General features: G+C 39.7%; 1 protein-coding gene across 2 annotated transcripts in view; it reads left to right on the forward strand.

Annotated features, from left to right (window-relative positions):
- Window positions 1-12,498, forward strand: part of LOC147019332 (claudin-15-like) — a 70,024-nt gene extending 57,526 nt beyond the window's left edge. For both annotated transcript variants that reach the window (XM_085899754.1, XM_085899755.1), the window contains 2 exons: window positions 5,364-5,474; window positions 10,948-12,498. In XM_085899754.1, the coding sequence (XP_085755880.1) occupies window positions 5,364-5,474; window positions 10,948-11,071 (235 nt within the window). In that variant the 3' untranslated portion in view covers window positions 11,072-12,498. The remainder of the gene's footprint in view (window positions 1-5,363; window positions 5,475-10,947) is intronic.
- Window positions 12,499-22,180: the final 9,682 nt, after the last annotated feature.

Genomic DNA, 22,180 nt, shown 5'->3' on the forward strand with positions numbered 1-22,180 from the left:
GAGTTCGTAGAACACGATACCCCGGGCAGTGTTCAAGTCTATTCTGTACTTCCGGATTTATTTTTCAATGATCTTTGAAATCATTATTTTATTAAAACTGAAGTTTAGCGCTACTGAACCAGTCTTTTTCACCACCCTTATACACTCTAACAAGACGACGTGGAGCCATAGTTTAGGAGACGGAGGCTTTATTGATCACCATAAAATGGTGCGTCCATCGGCATCGTACATAGCCATATTAGCGACCTTCTCTTCACCGCAACATACAACCTTGTGTTCACCTTGTGTTTCACCGCCATTTTACACAGCATCGATTACATCAGCCTATCTAACACGTAACATTAATTATTCGTGCCTGTTATTTATGTTCTTTATGACGTACTTAAAAACAATGTTTCCTGTTTGGAATGATTTTCCATTTTGCTTGACTGCTCGGCACACAGATAGAGTAAAAGATTTTGTTACTCTTCCCACAAACTATTCAAGACCAACATCATCTATATTAATATTTCGGCACGCCCCTTTCTTTGTTCCACCATCAGATTTTTGTTACTGCATGAAATGAAACAAGATTTGGCACATATACTAATGATATTATTGTCTTCCTTAAGAGGCCCCTCAAAATTCGTTTTGATGCATTTTCACAAACTCCAACGGATTCCATTCAAATTCGGTACGATTATGGCTTTTGGTCCAACTTAGGTCATTGGCTATAAATTTTTTCCATAACACTTCTGATATTCGAAAAAAATCTATAAATCGATATCCCTTATGGGATTTTCCATTCAAATCCACTCAAGTTTAAGTCCTACAGGGGACGCAAATTTCCACTTTGCCCCGGGCGCTGTTTACCTCCGCTACGCCAAGCTGTTAGGGTTAGGGTTAGTGTTAGAGTTAGGGTTAGCTACCCTAACACTAATCCTAACAGCTAACCCTAACCCTAACCGCTAACCCTAACCACTAACCCTAACCCCAACTGCAACCCTAACCCTAACCGCGAACCCCTAACCGCTAACAGCTATTCAGGAAATTTGCAAGAAAGCCCGGGCAACACCGGGCATTACTACTAGTGAATAATATGTCCCGTTCCTTCCGCATTAAGTTTTGTAAAATCTGCCACCTATCCTCCATCTCCAAATATTCCTTCCTCTCTTTCTTCCTCATCATATCCCTCACAATCCTTGAGAATATTCGTCTGGTTTTCTTGAAATTCCTGGATCTGTGATGTTTTTTTTGTTTGTTTGTTTTTCACAACGTTATACCAATAAAATTTATTTTGGATTTCTAAAAGAGATCTACATTTTGGGAATGTTAGAACCCTATCATTATTAAAATATTGTAATCAAATCTGCATTTGTCGGTTTATCAACTTCAGTAGAAAGCCACTCTGAAATCGAAAATCTCCCATTTGATGTTGTAGAACATATTTATTAAAATAGTGAATACTTTTTTTTTCTTGTAAATAACCTTAAACACAAAAATGACAATTTTCTTGAAGCTTAATACCCCTTACAGGTGTTCTTACAGCAGGTATTCTTCCAGGGGCTCTTCCAGCATGTGTTCCAGTTGTTATTTCAGCAGGTGTTCTTTCAGGTATTAAAGGTAGTACATTGATGGGTGTTTTTCTAAATACTCTCCTTGCTGTCATTTATGTGTCAAAAATTAACGTTTTTAGAAATATTTATGCTTCAGAAATATATAAAAGATGAATATGATGACATGAAATACCTCCCTATCTTCCTGTTGCTAAATCGGTTTGTATCCCATTCCTTATTATATCGAACATTGGATTTTGGTGTCTTCGTAATATACACAATGGCAAAGCCATCACTGAATTTTCTCTTCTTAAATTATTTTATATTATATGGGTCAGGGTCGACTAGAGGGTGCAAAGTTTACCCTAGGCCACGTCAAAAACGAGTCCCACAAAATGCCCGAGTGCTGGAGGCAAAGCTTGGTAGGGGGGCAAGATTCGGACATGCCAATCTTTCTAATTGGACGGGTTATCCCAATGCCCACTCAACTGTAGAACTTTAGAGTGATGCCATCCACCTAAAGGTGGGGTAGACTGACTTATTTAATTATTTAATTGACCCAACACCACATGAGGCACCCCACAGGCAGCTATTACGCAATGGTGTGGACTGTTTTAATTTGGCATGCTCACCTGGAAGGCCACAGTTTTCCTCAATGGTTTTAATATCCACCTGAAGGATGAGCTCGTGATTTGTGCTCACAATGCTTCAGCAGTTTTAATAAACAATAATGTGAATGAAACCAAAATTGAATGCACATGGGCAAATAAGTTAAAGCTCCCAACTGATGCCTACTTATCCAACCTTAAAACACACTCATTCAGCAGTGACGAGACACAAGATGGGGAGATAAGGAGAGACAGACCTGTGTGGGAGAATTGTTCACTTCCCTCAGTTCACGTGGTACCACGGCATTGTCCACCGGTCTCAAGTCGGGACGAGCACCAGTAAAGCATAAAAACAACAAGCAGGGACAAAAAAACGGAAGGTTGGCCACATGCGGTACCTGTGCTTTGCTTGCTCGGAGAGCTGGCCATCTTACTCCCCGAACGGAGACCAAGATGGTGCCAAGGAGATGAGCTAAACAGAAAGTGTCTATGACATGTGACATCATATGTCTATGATGGTGTCTATGACAGCAAAGCTGACCAGCAAATGGGGAGAGAGCGAGTGCTCAGCCCAGATGTCACTGCCTGGAACCACTCGACCCTTCTTGTGTTCCCCAGAGGCTTGCGTCATGGGATTTACCACATATGGCTTATCACGTAAGGGTTCACGCCCAGGGCCAGGGTTTGGAATTTTGCAGATACTTTTCTCCCGCGCAAGGAAATAAAAGAGAGAAAGAATGTTTCATGTAACAATTATCCCTGGACACATTGTAAAGCATGAAAATAAAAGGAAAATGGGTATTCTAAAACGATGAAGGAAAGAGGGGGCGGACGAGGAGATAACTAGACATGTCGTCCTGGTGACATCATCTGCCTTCCATTGAGAGTATATGCCTGGTTTTGGCTTGATGGTTAGGGTGGTGGGCTTGGGATGCTAGGGTCCTGAGTTAAAATCCCACTCGGCTGTTGAATTAATACCAGGTGGGGTTGAATCTATCTGTCATCCTTCTGAGGTTGGCAAAATGAGTACTTGCTTGCTGGTATCCTGTGTCGGAGTGGTGACCTGTCCAGGATTATGCCAAACAGCCCAGGAGATTGCTTGGGCAGCACCAATGCTCTGCACAGAGTATGGTCCCAATGGATGGATGGCTCGAGAATATGTACTCCAGTTGACTAGTGAAAAGAGCGAAAGCTATCATCTGAGATGAGTTCCAAGCAGCACACGACACGACATTTTTGATCTTCTCATTTCGGGTAAACGTTATCATTCCATCAAGAACATCTTTAATCACTTGCATGACAGCTTTTACCAAACTGCAATCTGCACCCTCAATGAATCTGTGTCTAAAGTTTTGTGAGCATCGAAAGAAAGGTTATGGATATTTTAAACCATGTCAATCATTTCATTTCAGCACAAAAATGTTGTTTAGGGCTGTCTATTCACAATGAATCTATCTCTCTCTATCTGAATTGATTTCTTATTGAATGTAATATTTCAGCATACACTATAAAGTGCATCTCATTGTATGCGCATTGCACATGTATGACAATAAACTCATTATTATTTCATTATTACCAGCAAATACCACCCATTGCTTTGCTGACAGGACTACTAAAATGGGGAGAAGAAGGTGGAGGAGAGAGAGGTGTGGGGCAGAGTGAGGAGGAGGGGTGGGGGAAGGGAAGGCAGTGAGAGGTGAGAGGAAGGGAAGGCAGACGTGCAGTAGAGCGTTAATTACGATTCATACTGTCTCATCAAAATGATTCTGCATAGAATAACAGTGAAGATGGAAACAAAATAATATCTGAAATCCATATTCTACTGGTCATACTATAAACACGGCCCAGAGACAAACACCGCCCGGACGCATCCGGAGACAGACAGATGTGTGGGAGGTTGCTGCATTGTATTTGGGGGGGGGGGGCAGAGTGAGGATGAGAGAGATAGAGATAGAGATAGAGATAGAGATAGAGATAGAGATAGAGATAGAGATAGAGATAGAGATAGAGATATATATATATATATATATATATATATATATATATATATATATATATATATATATATATATATATATATATATATATATATATATATATATATATATATATATATATATGGGTAGAGATCGATAGATAGATGTGGGGGAGGGGATTTGTTAGAGAGAAAATGTTCTGCTTTTTGAACACACACAATATATATATATATATATATATATATATATATATATATATATATATATAAATATATACACACATAAATATATACACACATATATGCTTCGCCGATATCAGCAGGTTTGAGTCAGTGTGATTACCGACTACAGTACGTGCTGTTTTCAACCCGAAAACCTTGAGTAGCTTTCACCCTTGTTTTGGGGCAATTTCAATAAACAAATTATAAAAAACAACATTGCATTATAAATGTTTCAAGGAGATGTGTATAAACATTAATCCTTTAAACAGTTGGCAATTAGTATCATGTGATGGGTGGAAAAAAATTTTTGACTCAGTAATTGAGTGCCCTTCCAGTATTAACCTTTTTCAAATGTGTCATTCAATATGCCTCTCCAAAATAACACTTACTGCACTGGAAAATGTGGAGACAGGAATACTGTGCTGTAAATTGGTGGAGACTTGTAATACCTTCTCCCACCTGGATCAGAGCAACCTGACACACATTTACAACCAGAATTTGCATCCCCTCCCTCTCACTCCGTCCCCCCTCCCCCCAAAGACCACCAGCATAGATAAAAACGCCCCTATACATTAATTGGGGTCAGGCTGATCTGATGGAGAAAGTCTGGATGCAATCGGCCCAGAACTGTCAGAGGGGCAGCGCGACAAACACACACACACACACGCACACTGGTCCGTGAATTATAGGTACGATACCTACCGACATGTTTATCGTAATTTGCTTTTTTTATTTTCTTGAATATTTATAATTTTGTTTTGGTTTGCTTGGTTTTTTTATTTTATTTTTTTTATTTTAATATTGTACATGTATAATCTGACAGTGAGTTCTTACAATCCATTACAAAGAACACACAACCCGAACACATGATGATTATAAGGTTAAATTGTAAGTTTTGAATGTGTATGGATAGCAATATTACATTTTCCTGTATGTTTTTGTAATCCATTATATTCCTGCACACGAAAGCCCCTCCAACAGTTGCAGAGGGCTGACGTCAGTCAGGTGCATGTGCATTTCCAGGTACGAGTTTGGCTCAGCACTTTACGTGGGATGGGCGGCGGGTACAATGGCACTGATTGGTGGGTCCTGCTTTTGCTGTGGATCTCTGAAAAATATACAAGCAACTAGACGGTGAGCAAAAGTCACGAGCCCATGGACATGAGCATGGAAGTGTCACCTTACTTCTAAATGAAAGCAACATTGAAGTTTGAACCTGCTAAAAATAAAATTGGTCAGAGTAGCAGAATAGTTCTGTTGGTCATGTGATCACCATTCAGCTATTTCTTTTTGATCTCTGATGGAAGTAAATTAAAGAAAAACTTCCAATCTGGTCCAGTTGAAGCAGACACGAGCATCTTAAAGTACTCAGGCCTTAGTCAAAAAATTGAGTCATTGAATGCTGGTGCCTTGGCCAAATTCCCTGCATATGGTGAGAAGTGGGGAGATAGGTTAAATGGTCTTGCATTGTATTGTAAGCTTATTGGCATGTCTACTTTGCGATTGTAGTATAAACTCAGCTGATTCACTCGTATCCTGCAGGAAGAGGAATCTGTCATCCTTACCCGGCATGTTCTGCATGACTCTCAAGATGGTGGCATACTCGTCTTTGAGTAGTTTAGTCTGGGTTAGATTCTCAACCCGACTTTAAACTTTCATCGAGTGCTTCACAACCAGGGCTTTGCATCAATGAGTGAATGGACCATCCTTCATTAGGAAGTTTAGCCGAACGCAGCTAATGTTACTTCTGAAGGTTGGCACACACATTTCCGATGCAAGTTTTGTCTGCTACCATTTGTTACTGGATGGTCCAGATCCCACAGTGCCTTCAAAAAGAGTAGGCAATTATGTGCAAGTACCCTGGCCAAATTCCAAAAACAATGTGCAGGAGTAACGGATCGGCCGTGCCTCAGTAATGATGCAACCAGTGGGATGCATAAGAGAATCCCAGGCCAATATATTAATTTGCTCAAATAGAATTGTGAACATATATGTCACTCTAATTTCACCTCATGTAGTTCTCTTTAACCCTTTCCACAAAATCCAGGTTCTTAAAGTCAAACTTGATCCAGAAAAAAATCCATGTGCGAGAAAAAGGTGAACGAAAATGCTCTTCAGTGTGAAAAGACCATTTTAGTTCCCCACATCCCTTATTGTATCCATCCCAACCCCTCAATCTTCCCCACATCCCTTATTGTATCCATCCCAACCCCTCAATCTTCCCCACATCCCTTATTGTATCCACCCCAACCCCTCAATCTTCCCCACATCCCTTATTGTATCCATCCCAACCCCTCAATCTTCTCCACATCTCAACCCTTCATTCTTCCCCACATCTCTTATTGTATCCATCCCAACCCCTCAATCTTCCCCACATCCCTTATTGTATCCATCCCAACCCCTCATTCTTCCCCACATCCCTTATCGTATCCATCCCAACCCTCATTCTTCCCCACATCCCTTATCGTATCCATCCCAACCCCTCAATCTTCCCCACATCTCTTATTGTATCCATCCCAACCCCTCAATCTTCCCCACATCCCTTATCGTATCCATCCCAACCCTCATTCTTCCCCACATCCCTTATTGTATCCATCCCAACCCCTCAATCTTCTCCACATCTCAACCCCTCAATCTTCCCCACATCTCTTATTGTATCCATCCCAACCCGTCAATCTTCCCCACATCCCTTATCGTATCCATCCCAACCCTCATTCTTCCCCACATCCCTTATTGTATCCATCCCAACCCTCATTCTTCCCCACATCCCTTATTGTATCCATCCCAACCCTTCAATCTTCCCCACATCCCTTATTGTATCCATCCCAACCCCTCAATCTTCCCCACATCCCTTATTGTATCCATCCCAACCCCTCAATCTTCTCCACATCTCAACCCTTCATTCTTCCCCACATCTCTTATTGTATCCATCCCAACCCCTCAATCTTCCCCACATCCCTTATTGTATCCATCCCAACCCCTCATTCTTCCCCACATTCCTTATCGTATCCATCCCAACCCTCATTCTTCCCCACATCCCTTATTGTATCCATCCCAACCCTTCAATCTTCCCCACATCCCTTATTGTATCCATCCCAACCCCTCAATCTTCCCCACATCTCTTATTGTATCCTTCCCAACCCCTCAATCTTCTCCACATCTCAACCCCTCAATCTTCCCCACATCTCTTATTGAATCCATCCCAACCCCTCAATCTTCCCCACATCCCTTATTGTATCCATCCCAACCCCTCAATCTTCTCCACATCTCAACCCCTCAATCTTCCCCACATCTCTTATTGTATCCATCCCAACCCCTCAATCTTCCCCACATCCCTTATTGTATCCATCCCAACGCCTCAATCTTCTCCACATCCCTTATTGTATCCATCCCAACCCCTCAATCTTCCCCACATCCCTTATTGTATCCATCCCAACCCCTCAATCTTCCCCACACCCCTTATTGTATCCATCCCAACCCCTCAATCTTCCCCACATCCCTTATTGTATCCATCCCATCCCCTCACTCTTCTCCACATCTCAACCCTTCATTCTTCCCCACATCTCTTATTGTATCCATCCCAACCCCTCATTCTTCCCCACATCCCTTATTGTATCCATCCCAACCCCTCAATCTTCCCCACATCCCTTATTGTATCCATCCCAACCCCTCAATCTTCCCCACATCCCTTATTGTATCCATCCCAACCCCTCAATCTTCCCCACATCCCTTATTGTATCCATCCCAACCCCTCATTCTTCCCCACATCCCTTATTGTATCCATCCCAACCCCTCAATCTTCCCCACATCCCTTATTGTATCCATCCCAACCCCTCAATCTTCCCCACATCCCTTATTGTATCCATCCCAACCCCTCAATCTTCTCCACATCTCAACTCATCATTCTTCCTCACCTCTCTTATTGTATCCATCCCAACCCCTCATTCAACCACACATCCCTTATTGTATCCATCCCAACCCCTCAATCTTCCCCACATCCCTTATTGTATCCATCCCAACCCCACATTCTTCCCCACATCCCTTATTGTATCCATCCCAACCCCTCAATCTTCTCCACATCTCAACCCCTCATTCTTCCCCACATCCCTTATTGTATCCATCCCAACCCCTCAATCTTCTCCATATCCCTCATTCTTCCCCACATCTCTTATTGTATCCATCCCAACCCCTCAATCTTCTCCATATCTCAACCCTCAATCTTCCCCACATCTCTTATTGCATCCATCCCAACCCTTTCTTCTTCCCCACATCCCTTATTTGTCCCTCACCCTTGTTGGTGTGTCTCTCCTCTCTTTCTGCTGTTCCTTTTGTTCTGTTATGTCCTGATCCGTTCTGTGTTCAAGTTTCGATCATCACGAGCCGAGACTTTGTATCCAAAAAAGTATTCTTTGCTCCCAGACATTTCAAAAAATGAAACAACAAATGAACACAATAAACGTTAAAAAATAAAATAAAAGGGAAACCAATGAATGCAAGAAACAAAAGGGGAAACAATAAAGGTTAAAACTGACAATAAAAGTCGACGATTTCGAAACGCTTCCATTTGAAGTTTACCTCTATGTTCCTGCATTTGTTCAATGGCTCTCTTAATAAATTTGGATTCCACGTGTGAAAATGATAATGGGATCATCTTTATTGCAGCCACGTCACTGTTTAAGCTTAGTTAGTTCAGGGTCATCGCCATGACACCATGTGCTCAAAACAAAATGATCACTAAAATGGTTTCATGGGCTTCCATGTCATCTATTTCAGGGAAATCAACACCCACTATCACAAGCTTCTCCCACACCCTTCACTATTACTACTATTACTACTATTACTACTTCACAGTGTGCTGCACAACAATCATGAGGTGCTCGTCTGAGAAATAGTTCATTCTCGTGAGGACTTTTTCACATTTGACATCGCAAACCGATCAGGAAGTTAAGACCCAGAATTCAGTGCTATTTAGCTGAAAATATGGAAATTTAAAGCCTCAAAAATATGTCCAGGTCACTCTACCCTATCCAAGGAGTTGAATGAAATGCTCTCGTGTGTGAAAAGACTATATGCCAGCCTTCCTCTTTCCAAAGATGCCACCTGCAAGTGCGTTCCTCACACCCGCCTCGTGTGTGTGTTCTGCCCCTCTCCCATTCTATCCAGAAGAACACGTCCACAATCCACATGTGTGCAAACCTGCCTGCGCTCGACCTCGATCACACCGATTTCTCTTTCTATCCAGTCGGAAGCCTCTCACTAACCACATGTGCAACCAATATCCCATCCTATGCAATGGTCCGAAGCCCCTTGCAATCCGCCAGCCTCTCCTCCCCGCTCTCTCTCCCCTGTGCGCTCTATATCCTCCACCTCCGGGGCGTGGCCTGCTCGTCCCCAAACCCGGGAAGGCGGGGCTTCTCCTGTTTGTTGTGGTTTCAGGGACAAGTTTCCCAGCTTTACTGCCTGGCTTGGAATATAAAACAAGAGCCGCGTCCTAAAGGTTTTGTCTTCACCAGAAGAAGAAGAAGAAGAACAAGAAGAAGAAGAAGAAGAACAATGCGGAGCTCTCTTTGAGTCAGCGTTCGCAACGCGACGCGGCTAAAAACCATAAGGAAAATCAGAGGGCAATCATGTACTGGGGAACGTATTCTTACTCACTAAGCTAATTAACACCGCACCACCCCTCGTGTGGTGATATATAACACTTCAGCTCACAGGTTCCCTAACTTAGTTACATCAAGATGCTTTCTACTTGTCCATGAACCAAATTACTCTACAAAATGCTAAACTCCCTATTAAATCCTTCCATCTACCCCCACAACTGTAACAATATATATGTATACACATATACATATATATATAATCACAATTAAATTACCTCATGCTTACTCTATTACATTTACGATGGGAAATATAACTGAACTATCCAATGCAATGTTACACCCTTGAAGTCATTTGTACAACACTCCCCCCACCTTCCTTCTTCAGACTAAATCTCAAGTCTGTCGCCAGAACGGGAAGCAGTGTGAGATCTCGCTCCACTAAGGCACATGCCGAATTCCATTCTGATATATATATATATATATATATATATATATATATATATATATATATATATATATATATATATATATATATATATATATATATATATATATATATATATATAGCAAGTTCTAAAGCAGAAACTCCTAAATGCAGGCACCGGCTTAACTGATATACACCACCGGACGACAACTTAGAGCGACAATAATGACAAAAGCTTTGGAGCAGCAATGCGATGGTATTTTCCAGACAAAAACACCTGATTTTGCCCTCAACACCTATATCAAGATGGGAAATTTTAAACAAAGATGACCTCTTAGCGTATTATCATGTACTAATCGGATTTGGAATTTAACAATAAATATGTTTTGAGACATTGTTCCTTTGATTCACCTTGAAGACAACATGATCTTTAACAATAAGTTTCTTCATTATCTCACACACCACAGTCCTCACACACCCTCATTCTGTTATCTCTTTTACTTTGTAAAATTAATTTTGCTTTTCCAATTTTTAAACACTTCCTTATTGTACTCAACTATATTTTGCTTCTGTCTTACCCAAGCCACCCCAGACATCGCATGTTCCACCCACAGACTTCTCTTCCACCTGTACAATATACAGCTTCACCTCACAAAAGAGACTCTGATGAAAGTAGCCAAGCAGGTTTCAAAAGCATATATGTGTAGTGTTGACATGGAAAAGGGTGCAAACACCCTTCCTTGTGATGTAGGAAGCTCTTACCATGGACACAAGAAAAGTTAATTTACCTGAAAACCAGGATTTTTTTTTCAGGATAGTGTTCCCAATTAATTTGACCCTTTGTTGTTCTTAAACACAAAGATGAGCTTTTCAGCTTCAATAATGAATACTTAACGAGAAAGAAATTAGTTGTCAGGGTTTACATCAACTCTCAGTTAAAATTGTCTTCTATTGATATTTACTGATAATACATGTATAACAATATTTATAATATGTAAATATAATTAGTGAATGTGTGGGTAAAAATTACACACCCAGACCAGGAATCAAACCCAGGTTCTCACCTGGTAAACCATACCAGTGTTCTGCTATCTGGGTGACCCACTGGCTGAGCACACAATCCTCTCACATATAGAAATGTCACTCTCTCTCTCTCTCTCTCTGCCGCTGCTTCTGGGATGCTCACTGCCAACCATAGGAGCAGTGATGGCCTGTCCATGAGGGTCTTGCATGCGCAGCGAATGGGTCACCGAGATAGTCCAGATGGCAGAGCACTGGTACAGTTAACCAGAGGACTTGGATTCAATTACTAGTGCAGTTAACCAGAGGACTTGGATTCAATTCCCAGTCTGGACATGTAATTTTTCCCACGTATACCTATGTTTGTTTCCCATTCATTTATAAATATATTGGTTGTCATACATCCGAATACAGATTAATTCCATCATTCAACAGCTTTCGCTTTGAGTTTCTGATAGATTATATCACTTGTAGACAAACAGAATCTACAAATGCATGGAGGCTGAACTGAACAAACCGTGGAGGGTCAGTTTTTCCACAGGAATAATCATGGTCTTCAGTCAATTCTCCAGTGGTTCTTCTTCTGGCAGGCATTTTTGCTCTTATTATTTTTGTTCATCTCCAGGATTTGTTTCTTGACAAGTATGAATTGTATCTCACACTGGGCTGAATTTTACATTGAACTCTCATGCTCTCTCAAGCCTTATCTACACAACCGGGCAAAACTACGACATGCACCATAAGATCAATGTGCTGCTTTGGCAGGCAGCATCCAAATCAGCATGTAACAGTCTCTAAAGCTCGTGTTATTACGCAATGGTATGTACGGCACATTTTAAGCTGATGAGACATTAATGTGCATTCTTTCTGGGTGATTTCAATGTTTAACATAATTATTCTGCCCAAAAGCAGATGCTGTTTCAAGAAACAAATGTTCAGTGACCATATGATACAATGTAGTACCAAAAATGATACTACTGATCGACTGTCATCTTGTCTTTACATACAAACAATAATTAACAAAACGAAATAAAGGCATTGTCCTAATTTTTCAAGTTTGTCAAACAATATTTCGGTGTGAATAAAATAATTCTTAAAGTGGTGATCAATCCTACCCAGGTGAACAAGATTGCTTTATTGTCCAAACTAATGCTGCCCTTTAGACATGAAGCTGGGATCATCATATTGTAGTAGGTAAGTTGTGAAGAAACTCGTGCAACGACCTTACACAAATCTAATGAAAGTTTCAACGTTAAAACTTTTCAAAGTACAATTTGTTTCATTGAGTAGAGGTGCAACTGACATGAAACAAACTTCGATTCACATGAAATCTATTCGTTCATATAAAGGGCGTTCAGAATGTTTGTCGAACTTCATTCACAACAGCGCAAGACACACCAAGGTTTTTCACTTTTCAATCAACAGTACAATAAGATATAAATCGTAGGAGCATTGTTTTTTTTTCTTACGACCGGTATATGTACTTATAAATTTGTGAATTTTTATTACTTGCAATATTGAAGATTTTTCCAGTATATTGGTCTGTCGATTTTGTTATTCTGTCTGTCTGTCTGTTTGTTTGTTTGTCAATCGCCTACAGGTCACAATTTTAAACCAATCTTCACGAAACTTCACCACATGGTGGAGTTTGTCATAAGCAAGAAGCGTATTGTTTTTTGTTTTGTTTTTAAGGTCAAAAGGTCAACATAGGCCAAAGGTCAACAACTTAGGTGATGTTTCTAAAATCCTCAAATTTCATCCGATTTACTTGAAATTTTAAGAGGATTTATAATTCAGGTCACTGAATTCAACCAGTCAATTATTTTTGAGGTCAACATTGACCAAAAGGTCAACAACTAAGGTGATATTTCTAAAATCCTCAATTTTCATCCCACTGACTTGAAATTTGAAGAGGATTTGCATACAAGGTCACTGAATTTAGTCACCAATTATTTTTTTCAGTCAGCATAGGCCAAAAGGTCAACATAGGCCTCATTTCTAAAATTGTCAATTTTTATCCGATTGACTTGAAATTTGAAGAGGAGTTGCATATTTGGTCATTGAATTCAACCACCAATTATTTTTGAGGTCAAATTTGTTTCTGGATCTGTATATGGACTTGTACTGTATATGTACTCACAGCCTGTGGCTGCTTGGCTGGATCATTTTCCAAGGGACACGTTTTTGCAAGACACTAAATGATAAGGAAAATAGTGTAAGGCAGCTATTTGAGGTGAATTAAGGTTTTCTATGATTAAGGGATGGAAGGCAATGGAAAACCACCCAGTATAACTTTTGCCAAGAAACTGCTTTGGCAGCACCAATGCTCTGTAAAGAATATGGTACATCAAAAAAAAAACAATGGAGGTAAAGGTAGGAGCAATGGAGTTGGTGTGGTTTTGAATACCAATTTGGCATCACTGATGGTGATGTCTGAAAAGCCGTTACACAAATTATTTACTTGTCTGTTAGGTAGTGTATGGGAACAGTGCAATGTTCATGCTTGTACACTTAAGGAATCGATAGAGAATGTATTGTTTGTGATACATGACTTCTTTGTTCATATGCAGCACAAGGCTGCTGCAGGGTAGTATCATTGGCTGAGGGTGTGGCTATGCCACTGATGTAATGCCTTCTGCTGGTTAGGGCAGGTATTTATACTTTCTTGATGGGGCTGGCGATAGCTTTTCGCAAAGGACAGCGTGGGATTTTTACCGTCCACCAACTTCTGCCAGTAGACGAGATGACCATTTAACGTCCATCCCAAGGGTGGCACACATATTGATGAATCAATCACCTTTCTTGTGAAACACCAGGATGACAGATATATATATATATATATATATATATATATATATATATATATATATATATTTTTTTTTTTCAAATGTACAAGAGGAATTGAGTACTCTTTGACATTCTCATCACCGAGGAAGATGAGGAACGTCACCACCACAACTCGCTAGCTCTTCGAGGGATGGAAGGATACTGCACTGTGCTCCACGACAAAGCAACACCTGACCCACAGAAGAAAGCAGGATAAAGAAAGGGTTGGAGAAGCAAAGAAACACCTGCTTCCCAAGTACCGTGAGACAGCCTCATGAGACTGCATCGCAAGCAAGAGCTCGCTACAGTGACCACATCGAGCAAGAAAGCTCGATACAGTGACTGCTCTTTCTCTCATCCGGGCTTTATATAGGCGCAAGAACAATGGACAGGGCACGTCATCCCATCCTAATTACATCACCGCTGATTGCAACCTCACAGAAGATGACTTGGTTGGGACCAAATGCGGATAATGACGTCGCTGTAGATCGGTTGAAACAGTCAGGGGTAGAGGCTCAGAGAGATAGAATTTAGGATTCTTGAACCTGAATTTATACTTTACACCTCGGTTTTACTTACACAGTAAGGAATACCTTCTTCATCATACTATAATTCAGGGATCGGTGTTTGTGTGTTTGTTTGTGTGCTTGTTTGTTTGTTTGTCGCACTCCTACAATTTTGGCTGATTGCATGGAAACTTGCTACATATGATCAGCGTGACCCCAGTTAATGTATAGGGATGTTTTTATCTTTACCAACTAGAGTAGAAGTAAATTAGTAGACCTTTCAGTAGGCTTGAATCAACACAAAAATGGTGAGTGGCATCTGCAACGATAATAAAAGAGAACAATATGAAAAGCACAAAAGTCATCAAAAACTATCACACAATCATATTCTCACAATCACAAAACTCAGGAACAATCTAACACAGAACTATGTCATTCTCCCCTTGCTCATAAAAGACACTACTCAGAGGTCCAGATGGATAGGGGTTCGACAGACATGTTCTGATCGTCGCAAAGGTTGCAAATCAACATTATTCTCAGCGTTTTGCTCAAGAACTTGAGGGGGCACGAAACTTGGATCGTTAGTTTCCAGCGAAACTCTGCCAGTCCCACTCTCCGAATGATGAGGGCCATTATTTTGTTGTTCACATTTCTTTGTGTCTCCTGTCGGGGCCAAGTGTCGGATGGATACGGTGGTTTCCCGGCCATCCGGGTAGCGGACATGGGCGTACTGCGGATTCGCTGAAAGGAGTTCCACTTCACTCAATATAATTCTATAATTGAAGGAGTTCACTCAATATAATTCTCCAAACAGTCGAAAATGATAAGCTTAATGCTTTGGAAATTTCACATTTTCTTGTGTATGTATGGAGAAGGAAGGAACATTGCCTTACTTGCTTAAAGGAAATCGGCATATTGGCTTCGTTATAAGACTCGTTATTTCTTTTAATCATCAGATTTCACAAGAGATTTCGACACTTATTTAGTCTGGACGATATCCGATCCTCAAAACCGAAATAATATTTCAATGATATACTTTAATTCATCCGTGAGAGTAGATCGAGGAAAATCGTATCATCCAATGCATGAAATCACTCCAAGCTCCTAATTATAAAACTAGCGTTCTTAAAAAAGTGATGTAAACAAGGATTCATAACTATGATGAACAGACATTCAATAATACGAGTGAAGAAAGTGACAAAAACTTTATCATGAAGAAATCGTTGCGGCCTGTTTCAAGTCAAGGCATGGTTGAGCAGGCCAAAAAATATGACGGCTTCAGACCCCAGCGTGGTTACTCAGGAAATGCCTGAAGACCCCAGAGAGTGAGGTGGCCGAGGATCGCCTAACGAAGGACTTATTTAATAAGGCTCTTAATTATCTTCAAAAGGGGTGTTTTAATTAACCGAAACATCCAATTTTCACTCTTGCTATTCCTTGGAGTTTTCTTAGTATGGTTGCAAAGTTTCAGGCTGCAAGGTTTTAAAGTTTTGGAGTTATGGAGGAGACACACTGACAAATGTCAGGTCAGATTAGATGTGTGACTTGCTACAAGTACCGTGTAAACCTGTACTAACCTGTTCCATGGTCTGGTTGTCGGTGACAAAACCATCTCCCCCCACCAAGTTTCTTGGTGAGGAGGGTGTATGATTATGGACACCCAGCAGGATGAAGAACAAAACCTGTCAAAGGGCAGAGGAGCTCCTTTTGAGCCAATGGCCATCCAAATCTAGTGCGCAACTGTGTCTGACGACATCCTCCTACAATTGGGTTTCTATTTATTCGGAGGTTGGTGGCAGGATTTGTACTCCGGCCACCGTAAAACCCTTCATTCCGCAAAACATTCGAAAAGCATGAAAAAAAGTCTGAAAACCCACTCCGTGGGAATACCTACTGTGCAGCTGCCCTTTGCAGGGCAGCTCACCGGACGACAGGATTGAGGCAAAGCCTTCGGGACCCAAAATCTTTGAAGATAGGAGGAAAACCAGGGGGTAACCTTCCAGGGTCAGATTGCGGTCGTATGTGTCGGGTGGTGCTGAGGTGTCCTCCACCAGACGGTAGTCTCCTTGGGTTAACATGAGGCGGTCCCTTCGGGTGGGTGCCTGTAATGTCCTTTCCCTAAGAGAGGATGATCACCTGTCTGTTATCATCTGAGCTCAAGCGATTGGACATCGATATTGCAGCACTCTCTAAGGTTCGGAGAACGGATTGCAGCACTCTCTAAGGTTCGGAGAACGGATTACAGCGATATAATGGCAGGTGGTTACACCTAAGTAGGGTAAGAATACTGATTCTGGCTCACTTTTCCCCATGTAAATGAATGGGGGATTTTCAGCGATTCATATTTTTTTCCCTAAAAATAAATCCCCTTTTTATCCCAAGGTATATTTATTTGTCTCCCCTTTTAACTTGGAGGTTGAACCTCATTGAATTGAACACCTGGGGGTTGAACAGCTCACTCATTGAACCTATAAAGATTTGTTCATTCTCAAATTCCTTCAATAGTTTAATTTTCTTTGCACAATAATCCCCATCTAAAATATTGACAAACAAAACATTTGAATCTTTATATTTTTGAAGATACCCCTTTTGTGCCATTACGAAATGATAAACTTCTCTTAATGCTCTTGTTTGACCACCTCCTGAGCCACAGGTTATTTTTTTGTTAAGCCCCACCCACTTTTCTTTAAGCCCCGCCCACTTTTGCTAAGCTCCGCCCACTTTACATAAGGTATTTTTTCTAAGCCACGCCCACTTTTCCTAAGCCCCGCCCACTTTTGCTAAGCTCCGCCCACTTTTCATAAGGTATTTTTCTAAGCCACGCCCACTTTTCCTAAGCCCCGCCCACTTTTGCTAAGCCCCGCCCACTCTTACATCATTTCCAGTTCATCTCTGACTCACAAAGAAATCACTAGAAAATTACAGGATGTTATGGTTTTGAAAAATTTCCCAATGAAGGCTTGCCTAGGCTTGCCCAGGGAATTTCCAAAGGAAACCACACCCACCAGTCTTTCTCTATAAAAGCTTCAAACCCAGGCTCCATTTTAAACATTTGTTTTTGCTGGCAATGGTGTGCTGTGTGCTTGCCTCGAACTCTCTGTCTTGTATGGAACTAAACCTTCAAGTTGATGAACTGGATTCAAACCTCTTATCTATTGAGGTAAGATTTTTATTTTCCTATTTTCAAACTTTGATTGAAGCATACTCATTTAATAATTAAATAACTTAATTAATACATTATTATTTTCTCTCACAGGAAATTGTATCTGAAACACAAAATGAAAATACTGCTTTTGCTACAACTTGGGGGGAAATTGTTGGCTTGGTTGAAGACCTTATGAGCGACCAAGACCTTGAGTGGGATGACTTTGGTGTTCCTTGGAACTCTCTGTCTTGTATGGAACTAAACCTTCAAGTTGATGAACTGGATTCAAACCTCTTATCTGTTGAGGTAAGATTTTTATTTTCCTATTTTCAAACTTTGATTGAAGCATACTCATTTAATAATTAAATAACTTAATTAATACATTATTATTTTCTCTCACAGGAAATTGTATCTGAAATACAAAATGAAAATACTGCTTTTGCTACAACTTGGGGGAAATTGTTGGCTTGGTTGAAGACCTTATGAGCGACCAAGACCTTGAGTGGGATGACTTTGGTGTTCCTTGGAACTCTCTGTCTTGTATGGAACTAAACCTTCAAGTTGATGAACTGGATTCAAACCTCTTATCTGTTGAGGTAAGATTTTTATTTTCCTATTTTCAAACTTTGATTGAAGCATACTCATTTAATAATTAAATAACTTAATTAATACATTATTATTTTCTCTCACAGGAAATTGTGTCTGAAATACGAAATGAAAATACTGCTTTTGCTACAACTTGGGGCGAAATTGTTGGCTTGGTTGAAGACCTTATGAGCGACCAAGACCCACAGAACGAGTTCGTCCTTGATGACCCAACCAAAGAGTTATACCTTGGAGACCAGCAAAATCCTGAAAAAGAGTTTTACAGCAATAGTACTCATTGTGAGTTATCAAGACAATACCCACTGAACAAGTTATACGTTGATGAGCCAGAATACAAGTTTTACCTTGGAGACTCACAAATTTTGAAAAAATCAGTAAATGAGTTCTGCCTTGATGGTTTAAATAACTATCTTGGAGACTCAGGAAAAGGGTTCTGCCAAGATGGTTCTAAATATGGGAACTACCTTGGAGACTCACAAATTTTGAAAAAATCAGTAAATGAGTTCTGCCTTGATGGTTTAAATAACTACCTTGGAGACTTGGAAAGTTGGGGTTATTTTGAAGACTTGAAATGCTACCACTCTTTGGGATTTAAACCTATCAAGAAAGTTCTTACTCCCTCTTTCTATGTCATCAAACCTGAAAGCCTTAAAAGACAGAATTGGAAGAAGAGAAAAAAAAAAAAACGTAAAATATATATATATATATATATAGGTGGAAATCTCATTTTGAAAAAGACTGTGTTGGGTGAGGATTGAGTTGGGGTTGAGATTTTGAATGTGAGGGTTGGGGTTGAGATTTTGAATGTGAGGGTTGGGACACACACACACATACACATCAACAAACAAAAGTTAAGCCTTGACTATTCAGTTGAGGATTCTGTGTTTGGGGTTCACAGATGTAAGAACGTCCACCCCTTGACACACATTATATACTGTTATACACCTCGGACTTGGCCCTCGAGTGTCCACAACGGTGTATAGTAGGAGGGAGTGAAGCGCCAACCTATTGCTCCCATTGCACACACACACACACACACACAAACAAAAGTTAAGCCTTGACTATTCAGTTGAGGATTCTGTGTTTGGGGTTCACAGATGTAAGAACGTCCACCCCTTGACACACATTATATACTGTTATACACCTCGGACTTGGCCCTCGAGTGTCCACAAAGGTGTATTATCTGCTTAGTTTTGTCTTTTGTAATTCCTGTGAATAAAATGAACCTAAAATCTCTTCCCCTTCCAAATCATATATTTTATAAGTCCAAGGAACTGTATCTATTACATCAACAATTTAAAAAAGTTCTTTCGTCCATCGTTCAGTAAAACCCTTTTCAAAATGAGATTTCCACCTATATATTCTTACGATATCACCAACTTTGAACTTAGGTTTTCTGACATTAATCTCTTTTTCATATTTTAATTTTGTAAATGTTTCTGATGGCTTCATATTCGTTGACGTGTGAATCGTGTCATTATACTTATCCACAATATCCTGAATAAAAGATGACCATTGTTGTGAACCGAGTTGTGTGAATTTTTTATATAGTCTCTCTTTTAAGGTACGATTAAAACGTTCAACAACAACTGCCTTCCCTTCATTAAAGGTACTGTATAATGTAATACTGTTATTTTTTAGAAAATTCATAAATGTCTTGTTATAAAACTCTCTACCCTCATCAGTCCACAATTTTTTAGGTTTTCTCTTACTTTTATTAAATATCTGTTGAAAAGCTAACATAAGAGTATTACCTGTTTTGTTTTTTAAAGGGACAACCCACGCATATCTACTCCTCAAATCAATAACGGTTAAAGCATACTTGTACCCCTTATCATTATTGAGTTCAATCAAATCAGCAGACCAGATATAATCAACTTCCTTGGAATAAACTTTCCTTCTCTGAAACTTTGTGAATATTGGTTTATGTAATTCATCAGCTAATTGCTCTTCAGTCTTAATGGCATCATTAGAGCCTATAAGTTTTTTGAATTTCCAAGTCCAAGTTTCAATTTAGCACTAATCATCTTCTTCACGATGAACCTATCAACTTTTTCTCTCAAGGTTGGATTTTGTATCAGAGACAAATTATACAACATTTCTCTATCGGCTTCATGCTTTTCTTCCAACGTTGTGGTATTCCCATAATCAATATCGTGTCTCATGCACACTTCATCAACTCTATTGATTGGTTTACTCCAGGATTTAGGATTGTCTGCCTCATCTAATCTTTTATCCAAGTTTGTGCCTGGACCACAGAAAGAATACCCTGGAAGATGTAATTCCAGTAGTTGTAAATTTACTTCCTGATAAAAACTTTTGTATATCTCCTCCGAGTTTGTGTTTGGAGATAAATTGATTTTTTTTTGAACCACACACCGAACATATACCTTTTTGTATAACCCTGTTATTTTTACTTTTAATACATGAAATATTTTTAGTATTAGTTTTCTTTTTACATTTGAGACAATAACTCATTTATTTATGAGAAAAATTCCTGCAGAGTGCAAAAACCTTTTTAGTTTCCAACATGCACATTTGAATCTTAATTTTTAAAACATAAAGAATCCTTAGAAATGCCTTCACTCTCTCCTCCATTTATTTAAGAAAAAACTTGAATTAAAATGAATAGCTTGACGATGTCAATAGTCTTGAAGAAAATATTGCAAATAGACTTGTCAATTCTTTGTTTTCCTCCTCGGTGGGTTGAGTTATTTTATGTAATACCACCAATCTTTTTTGAATCTCACTGGTTTCCATATTTTGATATTTATTCATTCTCTCTCTTTCCTCCCTCTCTCTCTTCTCCTTTTCCTCCTTCTCTTTCTTCTCCCTCTCTCTCTTCTCTCTTTCCTCCCTCTCTCTATTCTCTCTTTCCTCCTTCTCTCTCTTCTCCTTTTCCTCCTTCTCTTTCTTCTCCCTCTCTCTCTTCTCTCTTTCCTCCCTCTCTCTATTCTCTCTTTCCTCCTTCTCTCTCTTCTCCTTTTCCTCCTTCTCTTTCTTCTCCCTCTCCTCCTTCTCCTTTTCCTCCTCTTCCCTCTCTTCTTCAACTCCTTCCTCATCCCTTACTATCCTTGAATCGCTTACACCCCATAGAATATTATACATATATTCATCAGGATTTCTTGTTATTCCTGTATCCAAAATAATTTTTTTTACAACAGGAAACCAATAAAATTTCTTTTGAATTTCTAAAAGAGCCTTACCTTTTCTTAACCTTATAATTTTTTCATTATTTAACATTCTAATTAAATCTAAAGTTGTCGGTTTATCAACATCAGCATAATGCCAATCTTTTATTGAAAATACCTCATTCTTATGTTGTAGAACATATTTATTAAAATAACGAATACCCTTTTCTTGAAGGTATGCTTGGACACAGAAATGATAATTTTCTTGAAGCCTTCTTGCTGTCATTTATGTATTAGAAATATATGTTAGAATAATATTATGGCACGAAACACCTCCCCATCTTCCCATAGTTAAATCATTTTGTATTTCCTTACTTATTATATATAATCCTGTTTTTTCTGTTTTCATGAGATAAACAAGGGCAAAACCATTATTATATTTACCCTTATTAAATTCTTTTATTTGTTGTTTACTAATCGTAGCCCCACAAAACTCATTCTCAATACCAAGTGGATAATATTCTTCCTTACGAGACTGATTTAATTGTTCCAGGTCTTCGAGGTTAATTTTAAATGACCAAT

The sequence above is a fragment of the Eptatretus burgeri genome, chromosome 10 (assembly GCF_056783735.1).
Source record: "Eptatretus burgeri isolate ZD-2024b chromosome 10, Ebu_testis_v1, whole genome shotgun sequence".
Taxonomy (NCBI): domain Eukaryota; kingdom Metazoa; phylum Chordata; class Myxini; order Myxiniformes; family Myxinidae; genus Eptatretus; species Eptatretus burgeri.